Genomic DNA, 15,998 nt, shown 5'->3' with positions numbered 1-15,998 from the left:
GCTCCTTACTTTCAGTTAAAAAACTTGTTCTTTTTTATTTAATTTCTAAAAGTTTTTGAATAAATGCAAGTTTTGATTTTGGCTCACTGTACATGAATAATTAAAACAAAATTTTCATATTAATTTACTTTTATCTGGTTAAATGGCTTTCTCCAAACTTGATTACGAACGTTTTTATTAGTAATAAATATACGTAACTTACGAATTAACTTACGTAACGAACTTCTATATTCATATATTTTTAATACGTATATTAGGGTTTTCGACCGCTTAATCACAAAGGCCGTTAATTAGAATAAATAGCTCTTATGAAATAAAAAATCTCTGGCTTAAAGAGTGAGGTATTGACTAGGGGGTGAACCCAATCATATATATAATATTTTCTGTCCGTTTAAAGTTTTGATGTTGCTGCTGTTGCAGTTGAAAAACTTGTCTTTTTATATTTAATTTCTGATCTTTTTTTAAATAATGCTGGGAAGTCCGGCATCCCCTTCATAGCAATGTCCCTTCCCCCATGAAAACTTCCTTCATGAAAAGATCCTCCTACATAACCCCCGATCCCAGGCACGTACGAAGGAATTTGTTTCGGCGGGGTAATTTGTTTCGGGGGGGGGGCCAAATCCTTCAAACCCATTATTCTGTGAGAAAAATCAGAAAATTATGGGAAAATGAAAAAAATCGTGAGATTTCGGGGGCCCGGGCCTGGAGGCCCCCTCCCTGTGTACGTCCCTGCCTGAACCCCCCCCCCCCTCACTACCAGGAAAAATCTCCACTGAAAACGTCTGTACGGTATACTTCCCAATAACCAATACTATATGTTAACATTGGGTAAAGTTCATAACTTTCAGCCCTCCTCCCGGGAACTTCGGGGGATTAAGTCATGCTAAAAGATATACTTATAATATTTTCAAACTTGCTGAACAAAATGGATATCTCAAAATTTTGATCAGGTGACTTTGGGAAAACAATGAGCGTGGGAGGGGGCCTAGTTACCCTCCATCTTTTTTTGGTCACTTAAAAAGGGCACTAGAACTTTTAAATTCCATTCCAATGAGCCCTCCCACGATATTGTAGGACCATTAGGTCAATACGATCACCCCTGGGGAAAAAAATAAAAATAAACACGCACCCGTGATCTTTCTTCTGGCAAAAAATGGAAAATTCCACATTTTTGTAGATAGGAGCTTGAAACCTCTACAGTAGCGTTCTCTGATACGCTGAATATGATGGTGTGATTTTCATTAAGGTTGTATATTTTTTAGGGGGTCTTTCCCCCTTTTTTCGAAATCAGCCAAATTTTCTCAGGCGCGTAACTTTTGATAGGTAAAATTAAATTTGATGAAACATATATATTTGAAATCAGAATTAAAATCTGATTCTTTTTATGTATCTATTGGTATCAAAATGCCGTTTTTTAGAGTTTCGGTTACCATTGAGCCGGGTCGCTCCTTACTTACAGTTCGTTACCACGACCTGTTCGACAACGAAGTGACTTATGCACCAACCTGTAATATAAATCTGAATTGTGTGGCTTGCCTCTATCTCCTACAGTTATTGCTCTTAATGCGTCCGACACTTTTGCTGGTTCCCAAGATCTTTCTTTGTGTTAATATCCTTCCAGTTTAAAACATTGAAAACGCCATTTGAATAGCTCATCCTGTCGCCCCACAGCTACTCCATGTAATATAAGTGAAATCCTTGAGTATATTTTACCTCTCCATTTAAATGAAAGCATAAATTTGGATCTATTGGTTTTCAGTTTGGCAGTGGTTGTCACCCAGAGTTTAAGGATATACCAGTAGCGACGTTTTTTTCCAAACATGACACACATTTCATACCGCGCGTATAGACCCTGAGTCTATACATCAGAGGTTTTTCATAAGTTTATCGTGATATGTACATCGGAAACAAATGCCATTGCGCATGCGCGAAGGCGGGGTATGAATATTGTGTGGTTTTAGATCTGTGTCACATATTTTTAATGGAGAATATAGCCTTTGTCGCTACTGTCTTTATTGTGGTTGTCACCATAGACACGGAATTTGGCTTCTTTCATGAGAGATCTCTAGCCGAGGGATTTCTACATTTTGTGTTCATATCAATTACATTTTTTTTTTCTTTCCTTGAAAATGGTTTAAATCCTTCTATTATTCTTCGTCTTCGTTTTTGATACAAGAATAATTTCCTCTGTATGATAAAGTACCTCCTCCCTTTGTCTGTGTTCATCGTGCGTGAGGCAGGGACGGATTTTGTCACGTAGTATATTTAAAATGTGTATAAATCGTATTTTACTAGATGGAATTAGATAAAATTATTTTATTGAACTTACAAATATTTCTTATTTGATTTTTGCAGATGACCTTCTACTTCTCTGTAAAGTTAAGCAGGGTGCTGGTTTCAAAGCCACGGCTTTAACCTTGGCTAAGCCATAGCCTTAAAAGCTTCCCATCTTTTTCAAAGATCAGTCTTTCTCTTAATGTTGATAAGTTCCTGCTTTTCGTGTATAATAGTATAACTTTATGACACACCCCCCTTTGTATGTCTCGGTTTCTATATGCCCTCTGTTCCTTCTCTTCGCGGCTAAGCATTACTGTTGCAATTTCAATCTATAATATTTAAACTGTTGCTAAATGAAAATTCAATTCGGTTATTGTAACTAACAGCGCGAAATATGATAGACGTGGCCTGAGTAGGTCATTTTTAGACCTTGATGGCTCACTGGAGGGATAGATATGTGCGTTGAATGCACAAATTAACACTATTTAATAGCCCTTGCTTCCTATTTTAGTGGAAAAGTTAATTTCTGTTGCAATTTTGACTGCTAGGTTTAGTTCATGTTAATTGCTAATTTTAACTAATTGCTGTTGGGCGTAGACATTGAAGCACCAAAGCCAGTATCTCCAAGGTTTTTTCTTTACCAAATTGGTTTTTTCTCTGTTACTAAAAAATACCTGTTACCAAACAGGTTTTTTCTCTGACCGAATTCTGGAGTTAAACATCATATCATAATCTCAAAGCTTAAACCATTCTGAACCTCAATATTCAACGTCAAAGTCCAAATATCTAGGAAATAATTTTTCAAAATACAGAACCTCAGCAAATATGTGAAGCTTACCTGTTTCCAGCGTATAAGGAGTTCGAACATGATTTCACAGTTAGTCCCCTTCCAGATCTAATTGTCCTGTGTTGTCTATTTCTTTTTTACATATGAAGCGAATTCGGCTCTATTAGAGCTTGTGATAGCCTTTGGAAAATAAATATTATCTTATCTAAAAAAAAAAAAGATCTGCTAGATACAGAAAGTAACTGTGGGAATATAACACTATTTCAGAAAAAACACCCTAACAGAAATTCAGGACTTTAATCAGCAAATAATATAAATGTATGGGAAAACAAAGTATTTGAATGGCATAGCCCCTCAAATAGGTTTAACTGTAGCTTTGCTTTGAGTTCACCGAAAAATATAAAAAATTTACAAAGTAATCTCAGAAGTTTTTTTACATTTCTATAATTCTTGCTACATTTTAATTGCTATATGCTATATGCTAATTTTAAAAAGAGGTTAGAATTTTCAGGGCTATAAAGATAAATATAGAAGCTTTAAAATTAAGATTTACCCTTAGGTCAAAGTCGGTGAAGAGTCAAAATCCTGGCTCGGCCAGTGGAAAGAAACTACAACCTGAATCATCTCGGCCAGTTGAGATTCCAGGTAGGCCAAATGAATCCTTGCAAAATCCAGAAAAAATGACCGAGAACAGGAAAAGATTAACAAGCTCTGATAATTTTTCACGGTCTTTCAACGAAAGTAAGGACATATGTCTATGGCCAAAAGTCTATGGAAGAAAAGAAAAGCCTAAACTAAGTAAAGCATTGTCATTCAACCTTGCCGAAAATAAAGGTGAGCTTCTAAAATTTGTTCAAGTTGTGGGCCGTTCCAAGAGGGGACAAATCGTCCTATAAATTAAACAGTTTTAAATATAATTGTCACTCTTCGTGGGGATAGCTTCAGTTCCACATAGCATCAGTATATGGCAAGGAATTTCTGACGAACAGTTCAAATATGTTAGCAGCATTTTTTAATCGTGTCCCTTTTAATATATTTTATTTTAATAATTATATTACTTTAATTATATTAATTTTAGTATTAATTTGATAATTATATTATCAATTAGTTTATTAATATTTAATTTATTTATCAGTTTAATTTATTTAGCTGACATTTTGATATACTAACATTATATTATTATTTTTCTTTTTATTATATTTATTATTTTATTTGATATATGATACAGCACACTTCCTATGAACCTTCATATAAATACAAATAAGGGTAGAAGAGAGGGGGGGGGGGGGTAAAAATGAATTTCTCATGCAAACTCATTTAGGCTAAGCCTGAATAAGGGTGCTGTGGGGTGATGCATATCTTATTATCGAAAAAAAAATGTTTCTAAAATTAACTAATTAAGCTTCATTAACTAAACTGGTTTACTTCATGTATCACTCTCTCTTTACGCAATAGTTTCACTTTTTCTGCAATTCCTTAACAACGACTCCTGAAACCGAATTGAATCTGAATGAGAAGCATTTTTAAAGAACTTAAAGTGTTTAGCGTAAAACAAAGGATAGAAAAGGGGCCAGCCTTCTTATATACGAAATAGTTTCTGTTCGTTTTAAGTTTTAATGTTGCTCATTACTTTCAGCTGAGAAAACCTGTTTTTTTTTTATTCAGACTTACTATCAAACTTACGAAAATACTATCAAAGAAGTAATGAAACCCGATACAATCAAAACTTGAAATAAATGATCATATCAAACATAAAGTATCATCAGTATTGATTCAGACTTCGTTGTGTTAACATCAAAAATTTTTCGGATATAACCCTGCTCAAGCTGTGAAATTTCCCTGTGGACTTTCATTTTGGATTTATTTTCATAAGCGGATTATCGTTTTGCTGGCTATTTCAAATTCCCTTGGGACAGGAAATTTCCATTGCCAGTCTTCAGAGTATAAACTCATGTTTTTGGACTTATTATTTCACTAACAAGAACTTAATTAATACAGTGACCTTCAGCAGTTATAAAAGTTCACCATTAAGACCGGTATATCTCTTTTTTTACTGATGTGCTTCTTGATATACTGACTAACTAAACAAGAGATGTTTACTATCGGAAATCTTGCCTTAGCAAAGTTTATTAACTACCCCCTTTGGCCAGTTAGAATACTTGGAAGAAATTCCACTAGAAATGGACTGAGTTATCTAGTATTCTGCTACGGTACTCATGATAAGCAGACAGTTAGTGAAGATTGCTTAGTTTCTTATGCAGAGAATATTAATGAAACAAAGAAATCGAAAATTAAAAGGGTAGGACAAGAATTCACAGAAATAGCGACTTTCCCGAATATATACAAAGAGTTTGCAAGAACAGGGACGTCTGAAAATTCTTCTATTTCGTCTATTTCTGGACTTTTTCAACAGTTAGCTGCGACCCAGGAAGAAGTTACGATAACTAAGACTAAGCTAGTGGCAGATATAGAAAAACTTGTTGCAGAAAAAATAGCGCAAAACATTGGAACAGGGTCTTCTGGTGCTGTACAGATAAATAGTCAAATTATTACTGCAGAAATTTATGATGCTATAGTGCTAGATTTTAATCCGAGGTTTGAGCGCATTGAAAACTTACTTAAATGACTAAAGAGTCAAATTGAAGCACTAGAAAATCGTATTTTTACAATGGAGAACAAGCTTGATGATTTTGAACAGGAAGCTATGCAAGACTGTCTGATATTCTCAGGAATAAGACAGACACCTGGCTCAGATCTTGATATGACTGTCCTAAACCTTGTTAAGTCAACTATGGGAGTTTCGACTACTACTAGGGAACATTTTGTGTCGAGTCAGCGTTTCAGACTTAACTCTATGGAAGATTCTCGAAATTTAGCCCGTAGAAATCTAGATCCTTTAGCCCCAGTTTCAGTGAAGTTAGTATCAAAAGAACTTGCGTGCAAAGTGTGTAAAACTAACTCAAAATTAGCTGGATCCGGAGTTAATACTAGTGAATTTCTTACGAAACGTAGAAAGGCATTATTATAGAGTGTACAGGATAAGTTCGTTGTAAAAAATGTTTGTACAGGCAAAGGTCGCACTTATGCGAAACTATCCAGCCAAAGCGCAACGCGTCGGCTCTATAGCCTAGCTGATACTTACTGAATTTTTTTATAGTTGATTTGAGTGGATGTTATAAGGGTGATGGTTGATATTTCTCACTTGTGTTTTCTAGAGATTAATCCTTTAGAGTAGGAAATGTTCTTTGTGATGATTTACTTCTAGGAAGTATAAATGCTGATTTTTCCCCGCAAAGAGATAGTTGTTATGTGGATATGAGTTCTTCAGGATTAAAGGTGAATTTACGATTGTTTTGCCTGTGTTATTGGAATTGCCATCTAACTTCAACTTATTATGAAATTCTCCAATTAATTGATATTGTAAATAGTAGACTTTATGCAATTGGCCTTTGTGGAAATTTTTTAACTTCTGAGAATGTTCTGTCGTTATATAATTTTCCAGGATACAGGCTTATTGTAAGGAATAGGGCGAAACTAGGGGGTAGAGGTTTGATATTTTTGTTTAATGATTATTTTGTTGCTAAAATAAGGAGACTTATCAGTTTGGATAGAAGGTAAGGTAGAATCTTGTACTCTTGAGCTGGACTTTGGTGGAAAAAATATATTGATTACTGAGGCTTATAAGCCGCCGAGTACAGTTTGGGAGGAGTTTGAAAATGGTTTTAGTAGTTTAATGGATGCAGTAGAATTGAGTAATCTGGAGTGCATTTGCATGGGGGATTTTAATTTTGATCTTTTAAGTTTATACAATGATAATTTGGATTTTTTAAACCTTTTCTCTAGTTATGATTTTTATCCATTAGTTGGGATTCCGACTCGTGTTACAGGACAGTCAGCTACACTTATTGACAATATTTTCGTGCGATCCCGGGTATTACATAGCTGTTATGCTGACGTTATAGTAAGTGAGGTTTCCGATCACTTTCCTATAGTAGCAGTGACTTCATATCAATATGCGATAAAGCAGAATAGCACAAAGGTTAAAAGAAGGCAACTAAAAAAAGAGAGCCTACAGAAGTTTAGAGAGGAACTAAGTATCGTGTCATGGAAACCAGTTTATGAAGAATCTGAAAGTGCTTCTGCGGCATTCGATAAGTTCCTGGACATATTGCAGCCAATATTTGAGAGAACTTGCCCAGTAAAGAGCATAAAGGTGAGGAAAAAGAAACCCCGAAAACCTTGGGTAACTATGGAGCTACTTGACTTAATTAGAAGGAGAAATACATTGTATTTGAGTTACTTAAATAGCAACCATAGTCAAGATCTAACTGAATTTAAACAAATCCGTAATAAATTAACTCGGCTATGGCGTTCTTGCATCCGCTAATATTAGGTATAGAAATTTAAGGAAAATAACGCCAATAAGAACACGACTTGGAATGTTATAAATGAAGTCATAAATAAGAAGAAAGAGACCAAGATTCCTACTAGTCTGATCTCTAATGGTAAATTTGTTGATGGACATGAAGAGGTGGCTAATTTCTTTGGTGAATATTTTTCTAAGATTGGTGAATCAATAAGTGAGAATCCATACGATGAAAATAATGAAATTAATGAGACGTTTAGTGATGAAAGGGGAGTTGGATTGGAAATATCTGCAGATGAAACGAACGTTGAAGAATTAAAACAGATAATAGGATTGGTAAAATCAAGTTCTCCAGGGAATGATGGAATTAATCTGAAAGCGTTCAAGCATGTTATGGTATATTTGTTGCATTGTATTGTTTATTTGATTAACCTTTCTTTGAAGAAAGGTGAATTTCCTACTCGTCTGAAAGAGGCCAAAGTTATTCCGCTTCACAAAGGGGGTTCAAAACCTGATCCGTCTAATTGGAGGCCGATTTCAATATTGCCCCTATTTGCTAAGCTGTATGAAAAAGTGATGCATCGACCACTTTATAACCATCTGACTACTTACGGTTTTCTTAGTGATACCCAGTTTGGATTCAGGAAAAACCACTCTGCAATACATGCAGTCCAGCATCTAACAGATTTCATCAATGTTGCTCTCGAAAAAAGTGTACTGTTACTTTCAGTATTTATAGACTTTAGAAAGTCTTTTGACACGGTGGTTCATAAAATTCTATTAAATAGGCTAAGCCGTTTAGGGATCCAAGGGGTTATTCTGAAATGGTTTGAATCTTATCTTAATCAGCGTATTACTCGAGTCTCTATTAAAAATTTTATTTCAAACACTTGTATCATTGATTCTGGTGTGCTTCAAGCTTCATTGCTTGGCCCATTTCTTTTTCTAATTTACATTGAGACAGTGGATTTTTATACATCAAATACCCTTACAATATCTTTTGATTATGGGACGGTGTTTATAATTAAATCTACAAGTCTGAACAAATTAAATAGGGAGACAAATCAGGCCATCACTCAATTAATAAATTTTAAAAATTCTAGTTATTTGGTAGTGGAAATGGAGTTTCATGTGTTTTAGATAATAAAATTGTTTTTAACGGTGAATTTTTAAAGCATGTAAATAGTGTTAAATATTTGGGCTTTAGTCTTGATTTTAATTTAAGTTGGAATTCACATTGTGATCTTGTGGCAGTTAAGATTTCAAGAGGGTTGGGTGTGATAAGAAGACTGAAAAATCAACTACCGTCAATTGTTTTACTTTTACTTTATCATTCTATTGTTAGCCGTTATTTATCATATGGTTGCATGCTATGGACTAGTAGTTTTATTTCAAGTTTTAGAAAGGTCCAAATTTTACAGAATAAAATAGTTCGTATTTTAGGTAATTATATTCAGTTTGAAAATAACACGTTGAATTGCTTTACAAATTTGAAAATTTTAAATATTTATCAGTTACGGGATTGCCAGTTAGCAATTTTTATTTATCAATGTTTGAAAAAGTGTTCACCAGAGGTATTTTGAAATATTTTTAAAGCTAATTCTTCCGATTAGTGTTACGAAACTAGAAATGTAAATTACCTTGCATTGGAACTCTAGAATACTCATCGTGATGCGTTTCTGCCTCGTTGTGCGGGCCCGGGGGTGTGGAGTTCTCTCCCAGATGCTATTAGACAAGTTGATAATGTAAGCCAGCTCAAGAGTAGATTGAAGCGTTACCTTTTGGGTTATAATCTGAATGATTAGATTTTTGAATTTGATTAATGTTTGGTATGAAAATTGTTTGGACAGATAATGGTCGCATCTTCGCGAAATTACCCAGCCAAAGCGCACGGAGTCGGCTCTATAGCCTAGCTGATACTTATTGATTTTGTCATAGTTGATTTAGTTAGATGTATCTCTTTTTTTTTTTTTTTTTTTTTTTTTTTTTTTTTTTTGAGTGTATGTTTTAAGGATGATATGTGATATTTCTCACTTGCGATTTCTAGAGTGTAATCCTTTTAGACTAGGATATGTTCTTTATGTTGATTCGGTTCAAGTGCTGATTTTTCCCCGTAAAGAGATAGTTTTTATGTGGATGTAGAGCTTTATAATAATGGATTTGCAGCCATCGTAAACAAACCTTCGGGTTTTTGTAGATGGCCGCTGTAAATTTGTTTGTATTTTTTTATGTTAAATAAATTAATTTGAATTTGAAAAAAAAAAGATAACAGATACTGATATAGAAGAAAAAATAAACCCTAAAACGAGTAAAAATTAAAATGAATACCCAAGTCAAACTTGAAACGATCAGAAAATACTGCGAACACGAGTTTGGCTATTCACCCTCCTCCCCCTCTCCCATAGCCGTAAACCTTCTAAAGTCTAATATGTCATTTACTGAAAAAATAACATATTTAAAAATTTATTTTTATGATTATAACATTGACAAATAAATAAAATAATGTTAATTAAAATCTACAATTTTGAATTGCAGAGATTTCTATGAATTTATATCATTATATTTTAAACATTCAGTTTATTTTCATTAATCAATTCCATTCATATTGATTATTATAATTATTTTACTTTTTATTTTTTGTCGTTTTTTTTTAGAAAATTAAAGCACACTGTTCAAAATACATCTAGTGTTGAACAGAAGCAAAAAAAAAAGTTTTTTTGGATAGGATGGTTCGTATGCGAATTGATAGGAACTGTCACTTTGGATGGTTTCAAAATATTTAACAAAAGTTCAATAGAATAATATTTTCAATAAAAATAAAAAAAAACATTTGTACCCAGTGACTAACCTATTAAATGCTTCTTGATATATTCTTGCGTTTTTCATTGAAACTAACGAACCTCGCTACCTTCTTCTTAAAGCTATCAATTCAAGAAGAATGATTCATGAATTAGGTATACAAAATCAGTATATTTTAACAATAATTTGTTCTTTTTTTTTCCTGTCAAGCAGTTTAAATCTAACTAATATTTTGAATAGATTCCTTGCGTGTTCGAATATAAGAACTAACGTTGATTGCTTAAATGTTTGCTGTTTATCGAGTCCTTCATAGAGAAAAAAGAATACTAAAAATAAGAATTAGAATAATTTCAAAAGAATATTTGGTTTAAAAGTACATAACCAAAACCTTAAGGTACTTCTGAAGAATCTCCGTGGAACAAAGAGGGGGGGGGGGCTCAGATGCAGAAAAGTCTAGCATCAAAAATGATATAGGCATAAATTACTAGTCTGAAAATCTTCCTTCAAATAAATTTTTCGAATTATAAATAATTGAGTATACTAGAATATGTTAAACTGAAACTGTATGTTAAATGTACTATAATATCTCTTTACCTTATTCCTTTTGAAAGGAAATCTGGAGATTCGAAATGTATCTTATGACGGTTTAGATAGTGAAGAATTTAAGAGGCAGCCTATTTGTAAGGGTGGATACTTTATTGGTCCTTTGAAAAAGAAAATATCAATAGAGCGTAAAGGCGTTGGATGGTCCTCAATCATGATTGTGTGTGGAGAAACCGCCGCGGATCTTTTTTTTTCTTTTTTTCTTTTCCTCTTTTCTTTTTTTTCATTTTTATTAAATAAAAATCTGTTTCTCTTTATAGCCCTTTATGACAAATTACAAAACATATATTTTTAAATAATTCATCGAACTGTTATTTTTAAACTGTCAAAATGCATCTAAAAATTAAGATTTTAAAAATCACAAGGATTCTTGCTATGTCCGGATTGTATGTATGTGTGACTTTGTTTTCCCTAGATATTCAAAGGTGTCCATGAAGCTGAAACTCCAGCCATCATTCTGAGTCTATCTTCAAAAAAGAAAAAAGATAACTGTTGCTAGACTTTCTCCAGGACATTTCCAAAGGAAAGCATTAAGCGAAGCTACATTTTAAACTTTAGTTTTATCGACATTTTATGCTGTAAAACCTTTCTAAAAGTCAACCTACCAATATCCAAGGCTGTATCCAAGGGATGGATTAGGGGGTATGTTCCAACCCCCGAAATTTTTGTCCGGCTCGCAAAAACGTAAAAAAAATTTATAAGAAAACTCCTGACGCATTTTCTAAAGTTTTTTTGTCCCCCCCCCCAAAAAAAAATCCTGGATACGGCCTCGCCAATATACATAAATATCTATATCATACGAAATATTAATCTGTGAGAAACAATTAGCTAATGGTTAAGAATGTTTAGTAACAACTGGCGAAGATAAAGCACTAAGAAAAAGAACCAATTAGCATTACCAAATTTATTTTACTTGTTTTTTAAACCTTTGGTTTTATTATTTGACGTATTTTGTTATATCTTAATGTGATGACGTTAAAATAGTGCTTGCTACTAAGGATTTTTGTTTGTGCTGTTTTTGTAGCTCCTTGCTTCATTCAACTCAATTTTGTTCAATATTGGCATATTCATACTCATATTCCATGACATACCCATGTTAGCTCAAAGCTATTATAGTGAATTAAATAAAATTGAAAAACAAGTTTTTTCAACTGAAATTAAGGAGCAACATTAAAACTTAAAACAAATAGAAATTATTCCAAAGATTAGGGGGGTTGCCCCTCCTCAATACCTTCACGCTAAAGTTTTTTTAGTACTTAAAACAAACTTCTTCTTCTAATTAAATGACCCTTGTTTTCCAGGAATCGTTCTTAAAGAATTGGGACAACAGTCAAACTTTAGCACAAAGAGCGAGATATCTAGAAGGGGGAATTCCCCCTCATAATGAAATAACTTCTGTTCTTTTTAAGTTATAATTTTGCTCCTCATTTTCAGTTGAAAAAAGGTGTTTTCTTTTCCCTAATTTTATGTCGTTTTTCAAATAATGCCAGGAAACCCGACTCCCCCTCCAGGGAAAATCCCCTCCACGAAAATTTGTCATTGATAGTTCCTCTTGCGTAAAATCTCCCTCACCGGAAAATTCCCTTCCTTCCTGAAAATTTATTGTGGACTATTCTGCCTGGAAAAACTTCCTTAGCCTACTTCCATTCGAAAAAAGACTTGTTTCTGATCGTTTTCTAATTATGCTGGGAATCCCCTTTTGTGGGAAATTTGTATTAGAAACACCCTCCCCCCGATGGAGCATTTTTCACCTAATATTCTTCCATGGAGAATATCTCCCATGGAAAATACCCCATGGGTAATTTCTCCCACGAAAAATCCCCCAATGGAACAAATCTCCCAGACAATTCCAACCGCTTTGAGAGTATTCCCCGGAACATCTCAATATTTAAAATTGAGTCACCGAAGAGAAAGTAAGACAAATAAAAAGATACTGTACCTGGAAAAGCCCATGTAAAATTTCCCCTTGAAGGTTTATCCTCGAAAACTTCCCTCCCGACGGAAAGTTCTCTTTGGTGAAACCCTCCCCCGCAAAAAATTCTTCTTTCCCCAAAAATGTCTGTATACTTCATAATAACAAATACTATACATAAATAAATGTCAAATTTCAGAACCTGCAGCCTTTTCCCCAAAAGATGAGAGTGTCATGTCATCCCCATAGGCATGTTCGCATCAAAAATTTCAGTTATCGGATCAAAATTTCGGTTAAAATTTTGATCAAAACTTTGATCCAATGACTTTAGGGAAAAAGAAGCATGGGGGGGGGGGGGAGGTTTTTTACCTTCCAATATTTTTTGGTCAGTTTAAAAGGGTACTAGAAGTTTTAATTTTGGTTTGAACGACCCCTGTTTTGGTCTTCTAGGATCATTTGTTCGATACGATCACTCGTGCGAAACAAAAACACGAAAAATAAATATGCATCTGTGATCTTTCTTCTGGCAAAAAAAAATACAAAATTCCACATTTTCGCAAATGGGTGCTTGAAATCTCTACAGTAAAGTTCTCTGACACACTGAATATGAGAGTGCGATTTTCATTGAGGTTTTTTGAATTTTTTGGGGTGTTCCCCATTTTTTTTGAAAATCGGGCAAATCTTCTCAGACCGCTCGATGGGTTGCATTAAATTTGTAGAATTTTATATATTTGGAATCAGAATAAAAATTCAATATCTTGTGTCTTTTATTATCAAAATTCCGTTTTTAAAATTTGTTTCCTATTGGGCCGAGTCGCTCCTTACTTACAGTTCGTTACTACTAACTGCTTAATAAACAGATTCTATTTTTTCTAAGTAATAATTATTGGATGTACTGTAAACAGTGCTTGAATACAAGCAATTCTGAAACCAAATTGAACCATGACTTCTAAAGAGAGATTGATAGCATAGTATATAAAGTACAGACTAAGATACTGAACTTATTTACTTGTTTTGCGCGAGGCGCTTGCTGCTGCTCAGTATTATGGTCCTGAGGTCCTTAGATATGAGGTCCTGAGGCATGATTCTTTGACTCTATGACTCCTAAAGTAGCCTCTATGAATCCTTTCTGAGAGTTGAATTTGTTAAAACGGTGAGACGTTATTTTTCCTTTTGATTTTTAATAAATAAGTTTAAGATAATTGATTAATTAATGTTTTGGTAAATTGATTCTAAACTGCCTAAGAACTAACACATTTAATGTTTTTCTAGCATTGTCATCAGTGAAACGACGTAGCGACTCGATGAGAAGACAATTAAGTGACGACCCACCAAGCTACGTTGTTGATGCAGAACCTTCCCGTGGAATTCTTAAACGAAACGTAGCTTCCGATCGAAAAAGCAAAGAGCTTTCAAATGTCATCAATTGTCCGATTTGTATAAACCAATACAATCAACCGAAGATGTTACCTTGTCAACACACGTTCTGTTTAAGCTGCTTGATAAATTTTTGCTCAGTAGATGTTGACATTATTATATGCCCAGTCTGCCGAGAGAGATCAGTACTTCCCGAAGAGGGATTTTCTAAACTGCCAAATAATCTTGCCATTCAGTCTGTATTGGATGTTTTGACAAATGGAGAAAGCATCTCAAAGGAGACGAAAAAGCAGGAGAAAAGTGTTTCCTTTCCAAGAACTTGCAAGAGATGCAACAAAAATAATCTTATTTCTAACGAAATGGAAGACAATCAGGTAATGTTTCACCAAAGATAATTAGAGATTACTGTCCTATTCTCCCGTTTTAAACAATCATCCATGGGTTTATTTTTGATGGAGTTTTGCTAGCCATCATATTTTTTCATATTTCAGGTGAAAAAATAGCTCCACCTTTAAATAACCAGGCTAAATTATGGTTTGGCTTTAATAAAGCTGAGCCATGAAAATAAACAAAGAAAAAAAAAAAATCACAGAGAGACAAATATCTCCACCTTTTAAAACCTGATTGGGACTTGTGTGAGAAATAACAAGCTGAAAGTTTTGTAGTTGATGCATTGTTTCCAAGTAAACTCTCTGATTCTTTGTGGTTTTGCTATAAAATTAAATACAAAAAACAAGTTTTTTTTAACTGAAAGTAAGGAACGACGTTAAAACTTAAAACAAACAGAAATTATTCCGTATATGAAGGGGGCTGTCCCCTCCTCAACGCCTCGCTCTTTACGCTAAAGTTTTTTTATTGTTTAAAAAAATAGAGTTGTGAGAAAGTCAAACTTTAGCGTAAAGAGCGAGGCGTTGAGGAGGAGACAGCCCCCTGTTTGATACTCCATGCCTTGATAAAACAGGTCTCTATACTAACTGTATTTAGACCCCGGCGCCACACCGATGAGGAAAGACCGGCGGCGGCGGGGCCAAAAACAGTACGCCGCGCCGCACCGTCGGTAAGATGTCGGCGGCGCGCCGCCGGCGTGATCAATGTTGACCGCAAACATTAATGTTTTCATCAGTCTTTCTCAAATCACATCTTAAATTTACAACAGATTCCAGCCTATTCATGAGTTCAAAAATTCACAAATCGCTGGCTGGAAACTGGTCTTCTTCGTTATTGATCAAGAGAAGTAGAAAGGTGGTAGAAACGAAATAGATGTGGCAGTTTCAGAGCCCTTGAATAGTACGAGTAGTTGAAGTACTTATTGGTAATGTTTTCTTAACATAAAGAATTATCAAAACTAGTAGTTTTTTTTCATCGAGCATTACTGCATACAAAACATCAAATACCATATCACAAAATTTGTCAGTTATCTGGGTAAAAACTTTGAACTTAGAAGCTTAGTTTTTTCATAATGCCCTTTGCCTATATCTGTTTTGTCACCTTTAAAACAGTTGAAATGGGCGACTTTGATATTGATTGTTTTTTTTTTTTTGCTCGTTTGGATTCTTAAAAATACTTTTTGTATTAAAAACTGGTTTTTAATTAAAATTTTAAAAAAATGCATTTTAAAGTTTTTTGGCTTCTTTATAGAATATATGTCATGTAGGCTAAGGCTCTTTTGGATATTATTCGTTTTTTTTTCTTTTGGGGGTTCATTCCAAATTATAAATTGTTAGATACCTAATATCAGTCAAATTATAAACTGCATCTAAAAGGAGTAAATTTATCAAATTGAAAAATACATGATGAACACTTCACATGAGAACTTTCAATTACAATGAAACCAAAAAACACTTAATGGTTTATTCGGTATGAAGAAAAATTAAATG

General features: G+C 34.0%; 1 protein-coding gene across 1 annotated transcript in view; it reads left to right on the top strand.

Annotated features, from left to right (window-relative positions):
- Window positions 1-14,516, top strand: part of LOC148949771 (uncharacterized) — a 29,868-nt gene extending 15,352 nt beyond the window's left edge. Inside the window, exons 2-3 of the mRNA XM_089092780.1 lie at window positions 3,624-3,898; window positions 14,017-14,516. Coding sequence (XP_088948906.1) covers window positions 3,624-3,898; window positions 14,017-14,516 — 775 coding nt within the window. The remainder of the gene's footprint in view (window positions 1-3,623; window positions 3,899-14,016) is intronic.
- Window positions 14,517-15,998: the final 1,482 nt, after the last annotated feature.

Source organism: Artemia sp. Qi Xiang Cuo, chromosome 8 (assembly GCF_049724085.1).
Source record: "Artemia sp. Qi Xiang Cuo chromosome 8, ASM4972408v1, whole genome shotgun sequence".
In the NCBI taxonomy this organism is placed as follows: domain Eukaryota; kingdom Metazoa; phylum Arthropoda; class Branchiopoda; order Anostraca; family Artemiidae; genus Artemia; species Artemia sp. Qi Xiang Cuo.
Note: the sequence above shows the minus strand (reverse complement) of the source record. Positions and strands in the feature narration are given on the sequence as shown.